Source organism: Lipophrys pholis (genome assembly GCF_963383615.2).
Source record: "Lipophrys pholis genome assembly, chromosome: 3".
NCBI classification, from domain to species: Eukaryota; Metazoa; Chordata; class Actinopteri; order Blenniiformes; family Blenniidae; genus Lipophrys; species Lipophrys pholis.
The window spans coordinates 14726241-14742174 of NC_137627.1; the positions used below are offsets into that span (position 1 = coordinate 14726241).

The 15934-nt window shown below is 42.2% G+C and overlaps 2 protein-coding genes across 2 annotated transcripts; one reads left to right on the forward strand and one right to left on the reverse strand.

Annotated features, from left to right (window-relative positions):
* Window positions 1-1276: 1276 nt before the first annotated feature.
* Window positions 1277-8064, reverse strand: six5 (SIX homeobox 5). Its single transcript, XM_080459828.1, has 3 exons — window positions 7340-8064; window positions 4191-5656; window positions 1277-3470 (listed from the first exon to the last, which is right to left on the reverse strand). The coding sequence occupies exons 1-3, from the start codon at window positions 8023-8025 to the stop codon at window positions 2788-2790; spliced, it is 2835 nt and encodes a 944-aa protein (XP_080315954.1). The 5' UTR covers window positions 8026-8064; the 3' UTR covers window positions 1277-2787.
* Window positions 8065-9508: 1444 nt separating this feature from the next.
* Window positions 9509-15003, forward strand: tbcb (tubulin folding cofactor B). Its single transcript, XM_080459989.1, has 7 exons — window positions 9509-9704; window positions 10014-10173; window positions 11488-11631; window positions 11944-12040; window positions 12569-12760; window positions 13348-13420; window positions 13521-15003. The coding sequence occupies exons 2-7, from the start codon at window positions 10054-10056 to the stop codon at window positions 13633-13635; spliced, it is 741 nt and encodes a 246-aa protein (XP_080316115.1). The 5' UTR covers window positions 9509-9704; window positions 10014-10053; the 3' UTR covers window positions 13636-15003.
* Window positions 15004-15934: the final 931 nt, after the last annotated feature.

Here is a 15934-nt window from a genome sequence, read left to right on the forward strand (position 1 = left end):
CCTCTGCCAGTGCGTGATGGCTTCACCGTGCAGCAAGAGACGCATTTGAATGAGATTTTCCTGTCAAATTAGAAGCAAAATCTTCATGGGTCGTTTCCATACTAACGCTCAGACAGACTTTTAGAAACATGCGGGATGAAGACACTCAGAGTAAACATTTCGTTTTTTTGTAAATGTTTATTACAATATCATATATAAAAAAAATTAATGCATTTGAATACAAAAATATGAAAACAAGAACCTTGAACAACAAACACAAAATGATCCCTTTTAAATCTAGTGTAAAAAAAACCCCCCAAAAAACGAACTCAACACATAGTATCTTTGGTTAAGTCTGGAGTCATATACGCTATGTGTCAGGTCGGAGGGTTACAACAAATCCCAGGCTGCAAACAAAACACGGTGGAACAAATGTGCACAAACCCTCAAGGGCTTCAATCTCAACAAGCTTTGGTAGAAAAACAAAATTTACTAACACAACAAACACGTTTTCCCTTAAACTCATAAAAAGAACAGTATGATTAATCCGTGCCTAAATAAATGGGGATAAATATGAGCTTCGACATTCCTCCCCGAAGGATGACCTATTTAACAAAGTAGAACTGAGGACCTCTATTGATTTCACACCTGTAGTCTGTGATTGTAAAAACTCAGGTTGCACTACAACGTGACCTTCCTCGTGAAAATGAATATCATTTCCTATCAGGCTTCTTAACTTCACAAAGATTTTGGTTGGTTGTTTTCTTTTTTTTGTCAAAACTAGAAATTGATTGATTGATACATGCTTTAAATAGATTAGATGTACAAATGAAATTAAGATCAGTACTAATGACAAAATAAAAAGACAAACACAGGCCATATCTGTAACTACATGAGACACTGAAGTGTATTTTTGTACCATAATTGGCCAAAAGATTCATCGCTGCCTGTATTACGACAACAGAAAGCTTGTGAGAGTTCACTCTTTACCTTGAAATCGGATCACAACAAGATTTCAAGTATCAGTGGCCTGTTTTCCAATGGTGTATCTTAAAGTCCAGTTAGAGTTTTCAAAAAAGGATTTCTAAACCGACTCTGAAACAGACCGCTGTCATAACCACCCGGCAGCTTAACGTAAACATTGTGTGAATGAAATGTGCAAAATATACAAAAAGACGACGTCCAACTACAAGAATGAAACCAAACTCATCACATTATGTTTTAACTGATCACACCGGTATAGAAAAGTGACAAAAAAAAAATACAATAAAACAAGAGTAAAAGTGAGGCCAGATATTTTTGGTAAGGTACAAAGAAAGACAATGTAAAAAGGCCATACAACATTATAAAAACAATAAACCTGTGAGTCTCCAAATAAGGCACTTATCAGCATCGATGTACTGAAACTTTGGATGCTTTTGAAAGGAAATATCATTTAGTAGGTTCAGAGAGAACGTTTTAGTGTGATGAAGTGCCGTGCTTCATTTTAAGAGCTGCGCTCAGCTCTCTCAAAGCTTTTTTCTTTTTCCATCTCCCAAGTGTACTGGCTTCTGTTGCCATTGTGCGGCATAGTGTCCTATGAAGAACTATAAATGTATTGCATAGAGTATTAACCCTTTGTTCAAGCCCTTAATTTCCTGGTTTAATGCTTTGAGTCCATCTCTCACTGAGCTGCTATTGGAGGTACTGAAAAGTGAGAAAACTTGTCAACATTTTTCACGTGGCGTCACACTGAATGGGGATTCTGACCATGTCAAATGAATGTTGCAAGAATCTTGCACAGACTTCTTGGCAGAGTTCAAGTTTCACTTGGACTTTGCATGTAAATTCATATGACATTTGCTTGACAGAAACCCCAAATCTTTGGTGCTTGTGACCATTTTGCAATGGATATACGACAGTTACAAGACCGTTAAGTGAGACAATTAACAAGTCCTGACCATACAAGTACAGAGTTGCTTCCCCGTCCCCTGATCTGACAACTTGGCTGACCTCTGTGAGTGTTTTGAGATCATTTGGAAACGTTCATTTAAAATCTTTCGAAGCCGATTCCAGCTGGCTGTGTGTGAAGGCATGGTGCACCCAGGCCAGGCCATCAGGGGTCAAACACAGACACACACATTCCTGACCTACAGTCAATATAAAGTCACCAAATAACCCCAAAATACATTCGTTTGGCGTGTGGGACAAACCCCGGGTACCTGGAAAACTGTGTACACACAGGGAGGACATGCACATTGGATGTTGATGTCGTCATGCATCCCTGCAATTTACTGTAGAGAACATGGTTCGACCCAGACTTCAGTAACTTATTGCATGAAAATACTGCTGAACAGCCCTCAAAGCTAAAACTGTGTCTCGGTGAAGAGAGAAACAACATGGAGTCATAAACAGGCTCATTTCAGTATCTGCAGTTGAAGCCAGGACACATTTTGTCTGCAGTCCATAAAACTGCCAAAGCAAGGTAATAGAACAAGAAAGGCCATGATGTCTTCAGTATTTCAGTCTTGTAAAACCAACCTGGAGGGCCAAAGCAGATTAATTCATGTTGGGTTTTCTAGTAAGGCACATGAAGTTTTCAGTAAGTTTCAGTCAGAGCCCAAAGAGCAAACTGAAACTGAACCGTTGGGTGAACTTTCCCTCTAAACCTGCCTTCGCCTAACGAAGCAGGCAGGTTTCAGAAGCTGAGGGAAATGTACAAACTGAATAGGGTTGTAGGTAGAGTTAAAATCTTCATCAGCATGTGGTCCAGGTTTCACTGCTTTTGCTTGTAGAGCTGTGGAGTTGCGCGCCTCCACTGTAAACAGACTACAAGCCCAGGTCCTCGTCCACGGGGACGGACTGCAGCTGAGTGAGGATCTTGGAGTCTCCGTCCATCTCCTCGGGATTCCCCAGCGGCGAGCTGGCGTCCACGTCCTGCTCCGGAGAAGGGCTTCCCAGAAGCAGCGACTCTCCTCCAGGCAGGCCCAACAGAGCCGGGTCTACGGGGAGGTCCCCCTTACCGCGCACGTCAAACAGAGTCAGACCGGCGGAAGTGGAGAGCGGCGCCGGGCTCCATGCCGGCTGGGACATGTGGATGCTGGGTGGCACCCCGCTGTACATGGGACTGAGAGTGAGCATGCTCTCTGGGGTGAGAGTGCTCGGCGTCGTGGGAGTGACCGAGTGCTCCAGCGTGTGAGAGGAGAGCGTGGCGGGCGTCTGGCCAGTTGTCATGGCAACCTCTGGAGGACAATACGGCGGAGAAGAGTTGATGAAGTTCAGTGGGGAAGACATGAGGACGCCGGGCGTCGGGCCGGAGATGGGAGACGGCTGGGAGGCGACGTGAGGGGCGAAGGGGTTGAGAATGGGACCCGGTCCGTTTGTAGAGATGGGCAAGGTTTCAGGGTCCGGCTTGAGGGGCACACTGGTCAGCTGGATGCCTGCTGGGATGGTCAGGATCAGCTTTCCCTGCTGGACGCTCAGATAGGGGCTTCCACTGAGGAGGAGGTTACCTGCAGATGTGAAATAATAATAATAGTAAAACAGATAATAAGCAATGTCAAAAGTATAAACAGACTGATAGGAGCCAATGTGATCAGTAGAAAATCACTAAATAGTTTTCTGTCGCACATTAACATGTACATCCTCGGTAATATGTTGTTTCAATGCATAATTAGATGAGTTATAGTAATAGATTACAGTAAGAATATACTGTGCTTTGAAATAGGTTATCCAAGTTGCATAATCGTTACATTTTTGCACACTTTATTTGTTTAACTATTTTTCTCTATATAATAGTTGAGGGGAATTTTTTTTCAAACAATCATATCATTGAGATCAATTATACGCTCTACATTTTAAATCATAAAAACCTTTGATCTGAATCATTGGTCCAATACCTGTATGATTTCTATTGAAAAATTTGGTGCTTCATATCCAACATTTGTTTTTGAGACAAACTACATTTGGTTAATTTGCAGACAATCTATTGTCTGTACTGAATCGTGCTTAGATACAGGCAGGTTAAACTGAACACCTGCTATCAACAATGCAGTAGATCTGAGTACAAAAATAACATTTTCTGGAAGAGTTCTTTGTACTCGAGTATATTTTTAGAAAAGTGCTTTAACTTGTAGCAGGAGTTGTTTTCAGTGCTCATATCACTGACCTTCAGTGGTTGTTTTTTTTTTTTTTTTTTTTTAAATCGGTTTGATCATCTAAACGGAGCGTACCTGGTGGAGCAGAGGGCAGCTGAATGATCCCGGAGTTTAGGAGCTGGACCGCGGGGGCCACGCCGGCCGGGGGACCGACGCCCTGCAGGGGCCTCAGTTGGTTTATCCTGAGAGGAGCCTGCGTTACTCCACCGGCTGCCGGAGCTGAGGTCAGGATCTGTAAGGGCAACCCAGCTGAGGGGATGGAGAGAGAAGAACAGGCAGGAACCACTTGGGGGAAAGAGATAGGGGTGGACGTTTGGATGGAGGAGACGGGGACCAGCTGAGGCACGGAGAGAGGGACTAACTGTGCCGGCGTGCTGCCTTTGACCTGCGGGACGGGGACTACTTGCGTCGGCGAGTTTATGGAAATGACCTGCGGGTTGTGGATCTTGCTGGGGGAACAGTTTGAGCTTTGCTCCCCCAGATGAGACACCATCTGCTGAGGGAGCTGCGAGATGGACACTATGGTGGTGGCACACTCCGACGCAGTCGCCAAAGCGTCCCGATGCTGTTGCGCGAGTCGGCTGCCCGTGTTCACAATCTGAGGGGTTTGTAACTGCGACGCAGGCGATGTGAGACACGGGGACACGGGGACCAACTGGGGACACTGGGCCCCTGAGGAGTGGTGGACCAGCTGGGATACTGGCTTACCCTGGATGGAAGGCACAACTTGAGGAAGAGAGATGATCTGAGGGGTGGATTTGCTGGTGTAAACCACAGAGCTGGAAGGGCTTAAGTGGGAGCCAGCAGTGGCATAGACAACGTACTCCTCCTGGAAAGACCCGGCAGAAACAGAAGAGATGGACAAGCCCGGGGACGAGCCGGAGGCCGCGAGGCCCAGGCAGTCTTGACGTTGGGGGTTTGGTGTCAAGACGAGTGACGGGAGGCTGGTTGTGGAGGACAGAGTGGGTGAGGAAGGGGACAGCGATGAAGATGAGGAAGACGCTGTGTGATTGCTGCCATCTGGTTCATGCACACTAATGAAATCCATTGCACTGGGACTCTCTGACTTCTGCTGCAGAGGGAGAGAAATGACAGCAGTGGGGTTGGAGGCGGGTGTGGGAAGAGTGCCCGGCTTGGTCTCCATGGATGAAACCTCCGGCCCCGCCACAGAAAGCGCCTGCTGCTGCGGTGGATGGACACTAATAGCAGATTTGGTAATTACTTGAGCGCCGTTCAATATTAAAGGAGAGTTAGTTGCAACGGGACTCAGTGTCACTGTCTGGCATTCGCCCAAGCTCAGCCCGTTAATTATCACCCCGCCTCCGGTGCTGGAGATCAGGGAATTTCCGTTGAGGAGCAGCGGCTGCGAGGCTGTAAGGAAGCCGCCTGAACCGTTGAGGATGAGCTGTCCTCCCGTGCTGCAGGGGACTGCAGAGACAGAGATGATGGAGGGCGTGGAGCCAGCGGCCTCCTCTGGTTTGTCCAGGGCTTCGTTCATCGTGCTCGCCTCGTCGTCAGAGCTGTGGTTCCCGTCAGACTCACTGAAAAGCAAACGAAGGGTATTATTTTCTTCTATTTAACAAGCCCCCCCCACAGTGGGAATAAGAAAATATGCTGTAAATGTAAACAAATACATTTTGAGTTGAGCTCAGCACAACTAAATCAAACACTCAGTCTATCTTCTATACTGTTTTATACAAGTTAAATCTATTCCAGCTAAGAGAGGGCCACACACACACACACACACACACACACACACACACACACACACACACACACACACACACACACACACACACACACACACACACACACACACACACACACACACACACACACACACACACACACACACACACACACACACACACACACACACACACACACACACACACACACACACACACACACACACACACACACACACACAGGGATTGAACATGCAAACTGTACACAAAATGGTTTAACCTGGATGTGAACCAGGTTTTAGTTTTTCTCCCCTTTAGTTTGGACCAAGAGTTCCATCTAACTACTCAATTTATGTCTCCACAGCGCCACACACAAGAAGTGCTGGTCCATCGCTGAGAAAGTCCTCCATTCTGATTCAGTTAATGACACCGCTTTATGCCTGCGGAGTCATTTTCAACTTCAATTCATTAGAAATGTTCGTTAGGACAGAGAAGGTTTTTAAACATATTTGGACATCAAGGCACAAATAATCTACAGGGTTATTCTCAAGAGAGGTTTGCCAAAACAAGTCACCCGGCAAAGACAACTATTATATCCTTGTTTTTCTTGATTTATTTTATTTTTAAATCGAGAGTGAAACATGTGTATAATTTTCTAGTGAGGGTGGCATGATCCCTTTTGTTAATCTTCTGATTGTAGATCTAGTTTTACACAAATCCATCATTTAATTTAGGATTGTGTTGATATGGAGTTTATCTTAGCTGATGTGTTGAACAAGTACAAACAACCGTTCAGTGAAACGGCATTAAAATCTATTAGACATGCATTTGTAAGAAAAACATTAGTAAATAAAGATAATTAACCACATAGATGAGTTAAGCTCTCAGACTTTAAATCAAAGCTGGATCAAATTCCTAGAAACCCGTTAATAGCCTGTTTGTGGAGGAAATCTAATCGATGTGGACCATACAGCCAGTCTGCCAGCCCACCACATGGCTGATAAGATAACGTCTGCTCTGCTTTCTTCTGTCTCAACACAAACAGCTTCTCGCTGCTTACAGTCGCTGTAAAAACAGAGATTTCAGCCGGCGTGAAGGAACTTAGAGGGATGACCCCCCCCCCCCACATCTTATTTCCCTTAACCCCAGCCAACTCTGCCGCCGCGCAGGCAGCAGTGCAGAGTTTCAGGAAACTTGAGCTCTAGTGGGCGCCCTGGATCTCACATTTCATAACAAAGCAACACGCTCCTGGTCTCAGGACATGTGTGGCTGTCAAAAGTCAGCGCCTTGTCCATCTCCACACCGTCCCTGTGGATCTTCCACAGTTTGCTGTGGGCGTAGTGTTTTCTCTGATCAGTCCTGTGCGCTTTGTTTACATCTACAAGTTGTTCGTAACTCTTTCAATCCTGACTCAAAAATAAATAAATAAATAAATAAATCGCACCCGGTGCAGCTTTTAGCAGTGAACAAAGGAGATTTTGAAAAGAGCTTGTTTTCACGAGACAAGAGACGGTACGGAGGCAGACGCGTCTTCACCTTTTGCTGTGCGTCCCGGACGGGGTCCTGTCCCGCTGCCTGCGGTTCTTGAACCAGTTGCTGACCTGCGTGAGGGACAGCCCGGTGACTTTGGCCAGGTTCTTCTTCTCGTCCGGGGTCGGGTACCTGTTGCCCTTGTAGCACTCCTTGAGCGCGTTGCGGGACTTCTCCTTGAAGCAGTACACCGTCTCCTCTCCGTCCCAGATGGTCTTGGGCAGCGGGAACTTCTTCCTCAGCCGGTATTTGTCCACTGCGCCCAGGCTGCGGCCGCGGGACCTCTCCGCCTCCTTGTAGCGCGCTCGGAGGTACAGGTCCTGCAGGAACCCATGGTTAGACGGGTGGAAGTCGTGGCTCTCCAGGATGGCGTACAGGTCCTTGAACTCCTCCCGGCTGAAGGCCACCAGAGCCTGGGCCTTCAGCAGGGTCTCGTTGCCACGTAGCAGCTCGGACGAAGGAGGTATGGTGGAGAGGAACCTCCACAGGCGATCCACATTGCCCGCCTGCAGCAGGGCCTCGCACAGACATGCGACCTGGTCAGTGGAGAAACTCAGAGCCGACTTCTGGAAACTTTGGAGCAACTGTTCCGAAACCAGCACCGGGTCCGCCTCCTCTTTGGGCTCCGCTGCTGTGGGCTCCTCTGGACTGTTCTCCGATTGTTCTGTAGACTCCAAAGACAAGGAAGCCATTTTTACTTTAACTTTTTTTTTTTTCCACAGTAGTTCCTCCTCCTCTCTCCTTCCCTCCCTCCCTCCACTGAGTTCTCTCTCTCTCCCATCATCCGCCAGCAGACAGACGGACACGCCTCTTTGGCACAACCTCTTTGGTCTCTTTTTCGAGACATTTATGTATGTTGGTTTTTCCCCTCCACAAATTGTATTAAACCTAGAAATATAGAACAGCAAGAATTGACAGAGTCTGATATCAGAATTAATCTAGAATAAAATAATAAAAATAAAAATAAAACAAAATGAAATAAAATATAGGAACAGTTTGCATTGCATAAATGTCTCAAGTGGTTTATATCACTTGTAGTGTATTGCCATATTCTTTCGAAGCATGAAAGTCCAGGAATCAACAAGAGGTTAACAAAATATAACATACATATACACATATAAATATATATATGAGAGAGAGAGAGAGAGAGAGAGAGAGAGAGAGAGAGAGAGAGAGAGAGAGAGAGAGAGAGAGAGAGAGAGAGAGAGAGAGAGAGAGAGAGAGAGAGAGAGAGAGAGAGCAACAAGACCCCAATGAAAAAGATTTAGAACATTAACACCATCGTACAGATGTGGTATATCTCTTTCTTTCGAAAACGTTACAAATAAAAGAATAAATGAATAATAATATGAGAAAAACTGATTGATATTAATCACAACAACAATAATCATCGTTATCATAACTCAGCCTGCCACACTCTCTCTGCCTCCTAAATTATTAGCTAATGACTTTCACTATTTTTTGATCATATTTGATTCCTTAGTGGTCTTTTCTTCATAAAGAATTTCATTGTATTTAGTTTTAAATTTGTGTCTCAATTTTAGTTTCAAGTGTTTTTTAATATCACTTTTACCTTTCCTTTGTCATATTTTATTCTAACAATTTCTGTGCTTTCAATTTGGTTTTATTAACTTCAATTTTTCTTGTGTTTATAAAATTTTCTTTTGTCAGTGTCTTAAAAGTATTTTCATCCAATCGTCACGCCTAGTTCACTCCCAGGGTTTAGAATCGTCAAAATAATTCAATGTGTTGTAGTTCTGTGCAGAAGTGAAGCTGTTTATACGTTTAGGCAGAATAAAGAAGAAAAGAAATATATAATCTAATAATAATCTGAAGATGGTAGTCATTTATTTCCCCACGGGATCCTATTGATCATCAACACCATGGTACCAACATCAGGGCTATCTAAAGCTCTCTATGGAGGTAGAACTTGTTAATATAGCGTTTTTCTTGTTTGTATGTTTTTCTGGTTATAATCTCGGTAATACATGAGACCTCGATGGCTCCTGAAGCGGGCACTACATTGCTGTCTGCTTATTGGTTTACGTTCCTGTCAATTTACAACAAGAAGGCGTTTCCCCTGTGCCCTCTTTCGTATCTTGATGCCTATTGGTTGAATCTGTATGTTCTTCGATTTGATTGGCTGCTTCCAGCGAGCGGGCGGGTGGAACCTTCGAGAGCTGGGCGTAGCAGGAATTGAAAGTTGGAATTTTTTTTTTCGTGGCTCACAACAACAGCGAAGCCTCGTGAATCGTTCCTACCGTTATTTCAATTGTCGAGTCATGGCTTCTTCGGGTTGATTATAGCTACAGAGACAAAGTCGACGGGGTTTCACTTGGATTTTTCAGAGGATAGGATAGTAGAGAAATATGTAAGTAACTATAGCAACCTAGCATGAAAGTCCTCAGTGGGTCCAACGTGACTGCTACTGTTGTTAGCCTGCTAACAGCGTGTGGCGGATTAAGTCAGTGGGTCACATGGAACACCTATAAACGAGACGGAAACGCTCAGTTTATTATCGATCACAAACGAGAATGATACGCAACGTTTATCTTTAACACCGGAACACACCTAATGTCAAAACGGTGACATGGGAACCACCTGACTGCCATCAGCTTTCCTACCAAACGTCTATTGCAGTGTCAGACTTGGTGTCAATATTTGTGTGTTTTTCTTTCAGTGTTTGACCCATTAAGTGCCTCCTGGAAACAGACTGGACGATGGACAGCGGAGTGACCATTATCTCCAATCCCTTCGTGGATGTGCGCCTCACCAGCACCGTCACCTCCTTCATGTCGAAGCGCAGGTTCAAGAGAGGGATCAGTATAGCAGAACTGAAGGTGAGCTTCCTCTCGTTTCTTTCTCCATTAGGTTATGTTATTGTCTCAGTTATTCAACAATTATGGATTTTGGAGTCCACATGAAGAGCTGTGCTTCCCATTTTTTTTAAACCAATGCAGTTCCACTGTATTTTTTCATAAATTAAGTTTTCAAGTTGGCACTCATGTTTTATTCGAATAAAAATGGCCCCTTTAATCCAAACTTACATAATATATATGAAGAGTATAGTATGGATGGACAACACTGGTGTTTCTGCCAATATCCAGCTCTTTTCTGGCCCGTTTACACCTGGTGTTAACATGCGCTTCAGTGGATCAGATTCTCCCTTCGGGGTTTCTTGACAACTTTCTATAAAATCTGGCAGCCTTTTATTGATTACATCTGCTCACTCAGCATTGATGTAGAATCTGACAACTAATTGAGCTGACAATGATTATGAGCAGAACCCCCCCCAAGTATTTAGTTTTTTATTTTATTTTATTTTATTTAATAAAAAATTTTTTTGGTTTGTTTAGAACGTACCAGTCTGATACAGTCTTTAAAGCTTTCCAGATGAAACTATAGAAAGTAACATTGACGTCCGTGCCTGGAGGTCTGCAGAGGATACCATCCAGCACAAGCTGGATGACTTGCAACTGCGCTCCGGGGCCATTTAGCATATTTAGTAATACAATCTGAATTCAGGTATTTGGACAAGTATACAGGGTCTGCATCAGGGCTCGCCACGTCATCGGATCACCTGAAACGCATGTTAATGCAAACCGTAAACAGGCCCTTAAACTAATAGCTTTATGATACAAGCAAACCTGCAAATGAAATTTGTTTAGAACCACAAAACCTTCAAAATGTAGATGAATTCAAGATGTAGTTTTTCTATTTATACCAAAGTTTTCGTTGCATTTCTGAATGTGAAACCACCTGTTCTAGCTGTTTAGCTCTTTCAACATTACCCTTCTTGTTGTTTGATATTTTTCCCTCTACATATCAAACATAAAGATAAATTGTTGGCAGTGAATGTAAATGAGTCTGTCCACATTTAATGGAACTCTGTTAACCCTCAAGACTTTAGTTTGAATGGATTTATCCACGGCTTACTCAGAGAGCTCCTAATAAAAGTTGAAAACAGGTTGGCAGGTGATGGAGTAGATGTAGTATATTCATTCTCTCAAAGTAGGACAACGAAACAATATACATATTTTGTGAAAGCTTGAAGGAGCAGCTATATGAGAGACAGAAGAGATGTTGCAGTTCATAGTCGTTGGTACTGAATTAGTTGTTGTATTACTTCTACTGTTTTGCCACATTGCACTTAGGTAAACCTGGAGATGATCGTGGGCGCCCCTCCATCCCTGATGGACCTCGAGTTATTCAGTGTTTCTGACGAGTTCCTACAAAAGATTGACGACAACGACGCTTTACTTGGTTCTTACCCCGTGGACGATAACTGCAGAATACATGTATGTACCGTCTTTCTAAATATTTCTCTGGAGTTGTTGTCACGTGTTGTGTGAAACGATGCATTTTTCTTAACAGGTGATTGTAAATGTTCAAAGTTTGTGAATGAGCATACAGATGTCCTCTTTGTTGTGTTTACACTGGCTAATGAAAAGATAACTCGGTTGCTGGAGATTTTAAATCAGATTTAACAGAACTTTGCTAACAGAAGAAAAATGTTTATAATTTGGTTTGCTTCTCTGAAGTTCCTATATATTTGTGTTGAAGCAGTTATATGCAGATCTAACGTGTCTGTTCGTCTTCTTCTTGTACAGGTCATTGACAGAAGTGGAGGGCAGCTTGGAGAGTTCAGTGACGTTTCCAAAGTAGATAAATTTGAGCTCTCAGCTGAGGCTTATGAAAAGAGAACAGGTACAGTCTGTCATATTTCTCTTCAGGCAAAGCTCTTTTGGGGGGGAAACATCTTTGAGCAATGAGACCTGCGTCGGCAGATCATATAAATCCAGTTTGTTTATTAACCCTTTTTAGGCAAGTCTTTTAAGCATATTTAGCAACTTGTTTATGACTCGGTTTATTGAGAAACTCAGAGATATATTGCAATGGACTTGAATAACGAAGTAATTGTGCTTTTAATTATTTCATATAATATGATAAGCACAGTGTTTGGCCCCTGTCTGATTAATGCACTTATCTTAAAAATGTGAGAAAAATTGTGCTTGAATGTTAAATTAGGAAGAAACTACTGTAATAGGCGGGGTTAGTGTTAGATTTATTCACTGTTAACTCAACCAGTGGATGCAGCCATTAATGTTTCAGGCTCTAAATGATCAGTTTTGAGAAATTCAATGGGCAAGTTCATAAAATTAGAACAATTAAACTTAATAGAAGATCTTCACTTTTCACAATTTTTATTTTTACGATGAATTTTCTTTGCTTCAGAATCAGTAAGGGCTTTCATGAAGAAACAACAAGTCGGTCACTTCAACGAGGAGGAAATGGCCAAGAAGAGAGAGGCTCTGGCTGCTCGAATGAAAGAAGAGGAGGCTGCTGCCGAGGCAATTTCAGTTGGCAACCGCTGCAAAGTGGTGGTCCCTGGGCAACCCACAAAGCTCGGCACCGTCATGTTTGTCGGTACGTGTGGATAAAGCTTAGCATGTACGTTTGTTCAGGACATTCTACTGATTATCACTCCAGCAGAGCAGGCTGTTTTCATTCTGGTTGACGTTGGCCCATCACCCAATCTGCACTAGAGGGTAAAATGCAGCAGTTTCTTTTTTTTCTTTTTTCTTTAATTGCCACTTTGAGAGCAGCTTCTATAAAAGTGAGTCACTCGTTTTCTAGTCCGAGTGAGCTGTCTGTGGCTCTTTCATTTGGGAGCTTTCATTTTCAAATAAAACACCTTTACATTTTACCTAGTGTGAACTTCAAATCGATTTGGAACAATGTCTTGTGACAAAAAACGTTACAATGACAAAGAGGAGCAGGTTTGTTAGCAAAGTGACGCTCACCATTTGCTTACTTGCTGATGATGTCACTATAGTAATGACATTACAACGTGCACACGGGGTCGGTTGGGTGGTGGGAATGTTGCTCATCACTCACGATTTAAATGTGGTTTGGCCGTCTGTGTGAAGCGTGTTGAACGCTGATGTGTTAAAGATTTTAAAACATCAGCTTGAAGGTCCGATGACTTGAAGATTCGCTGTTGCTTGTTTCAGGCACGGCAGATTTCAAACCAGGCCCCTGGATTGGTGTGAAGTATGACGAGCCCCTTGGGAAACACAATGGAACGTAAGTTCACGCTTTGTTCCTTCAGCACTTACAAACTGAGTGACGTTCTTGATTTTGATGCCTATCTTTCTGTATTTTATCTTTAACTTTGTTTCCACAGCGTTGGAGGGAAGCAGTACTTTGAATGTGAGAACAAGTATGGCGCGTTTGTGAAGCCCTTGAATGTGACTGTGGGAGACTTCCCGGAGGAGGAGTATGACTTAGACGAGATGTAGGAATCAGTTGCTCTGTCCTGAAGTTCAAGCGCTAAACCGTTCTCTATTCACTAAGGATGGAGTCGTATTATTGTACTTTGATTTTTCATTGGGAGACATCCTCTGAAGGCACTTTGGCCTAAAGTCTTCTTCCTGTAACTTTGTGCAACATGACACTGGTGACTATCGGGCTTTAATAATACCACAGAATATTCACAAAGGAGGAGCGAGCAGGTTTTCATCACTCGCCCCACGCACATTTGTTTTACTGCTTTCATTCTCATGACAAGTCTTCTGTATAATGCAACAGCCTAACAATCTGAAATTGGAATATTTGCTCAAAATACTGAGAGAAAGGTCTGACGGCGAGTTTCACCCAGACACAGTCAAACCAAAAAGGATGTTAATAAAAACTCTGAATTAATAATATGAAATGAAGACAAAAAAAATTTAATTTAAAAAGTAATCAATTGTGTCAATCATATTCTAAATAGTCTTCAATCCTTCAGAGTTAGGAGAACCAACTTCATCCTCTTGCTGAAATGTTGAAAACAGCAAATTCTTCCTTAATGTAATTTTTATGTTTATATGTTGACAATAAACACTGTCGGATAATAGGATGGAAAACCTTTTTTTTTTTTTTTTTGATTTCTTTGTTAAAAATGACATTGTCTGCACATATGTCCTGCTTACATCGAAGCACTAAAACATGTTTACAATTTAGAACTTCAAGGTCGGATTTGACCTCTTTTTTTTCTTTTTTTTTTTAAACTTTCAACTTCAATGTCGAATTGTTGCGTTCCGGTAAGTATCTGCAGCTGCACAGGAGTTATTCAATAAAATTATACTGGTGGTGAAAATGTGCCCCAAAAAGCATATTCTATAGTTTAAAGTCATGGTTTATTGGGATTATTAAAAAAAGAAGGAACAATCTATGAATCAAGTTCTCATATAACTTCAACCCATTTAATTTTGTAATGTCTTTTCATTACACATCTGTTTGTTCAAACGTAGTAAGTTATTCTGTTGAGGTGTTTACTTCTAAAAGGACTAATCTCACATCTGTAGCGCAATTATACTTTCAGATGAATACGTTTGGATAGACAGAACTTTCTGGCAATTTTAAATTTTTGAAACACGTAACAGTCAAAATGGTAAAACTCCGTCATCGTCAGTGAGCATTTCAAACGGTTTGCCTTATTTATGTTGTGGTTTATGTCACCGATCAAAAAAGGAAAATGTACTTAATTATTTTCTTTGTCATATCATTCCCAAACATTAAAAAAATATTTTCAAAAGTCAAACTTTTCTGTCGTTTTCTGAAATGCTGATGTTACCATGTGCCAAAGGGCAACGCTTGAAAATAAAACATTTTTGCCCACGACACTGAAAAAGATGTTTTTTGAATTACAACGGATTTGCTTTGAATTCTTTTTTTAATCTTGTGTTAGTTTAACGCTGTTTAATCAGTTTACCGATCCATCCATGTTCCTTACCACTTTTGTGTCACTAATTTACTTCAAATTTATGTTTTGTGAGAAGAGAAGTATCTCGAGAAAACCTACACACACACACACACACACACACACACACACACACACACACACACACACACACACACACACACATTAGGAACATGCGCTCTTCACAAAGAAAAGCCCCTGAGCCTCAGACTTAAACCTGGGCTTGTCCCATAATGCCACACAAGTTCAGAAAGAGGGGAAACATGAACAAGGTTTTTAATACAACATGCAAATACATCCTCATATATTACGTACCTGCTATCCATACTTTGCTGTATTGTGTTTGAAAACATTCATTGCAAAGCTGCACCATTTTTAAAAATTGTCATTCCACAGTAAAGATTAAAAAAAAAAGAAAGGGACATATTGCTGTAAAGGGTTTTGCTTGCTCAAGCAGAGTGAAACGTATTTATATAGGAAGTCCCATTGAAATCTAAGAATGGTCCGAAAAGGTTTTTATCCCCGACTCACTCATAAACATTTCAAACAAAACATTTCTTGCCATTTGAAAAGCAGAATTTACGACACAGCTGCTGGACTGACCAGAATAGAATCTTTATTGTCGTAACAGGTACAACAAGATTTAAACGTGCCAACCCATCGAGGCATCATAAAATCAATCATTAAAAACGTACAAACAAAAGCTGTACATCTAAAACCATCCATAAAAACGTATAAATAAAAACAAGGGACTAAGTGCACATCCTTGTCGTATTTCACGACAAATATACAATCTAGGAATTGTACTGTGAGCTAGTCCAATAAAGCTATTAAAATTTTTTTATGGGAATTTTAAT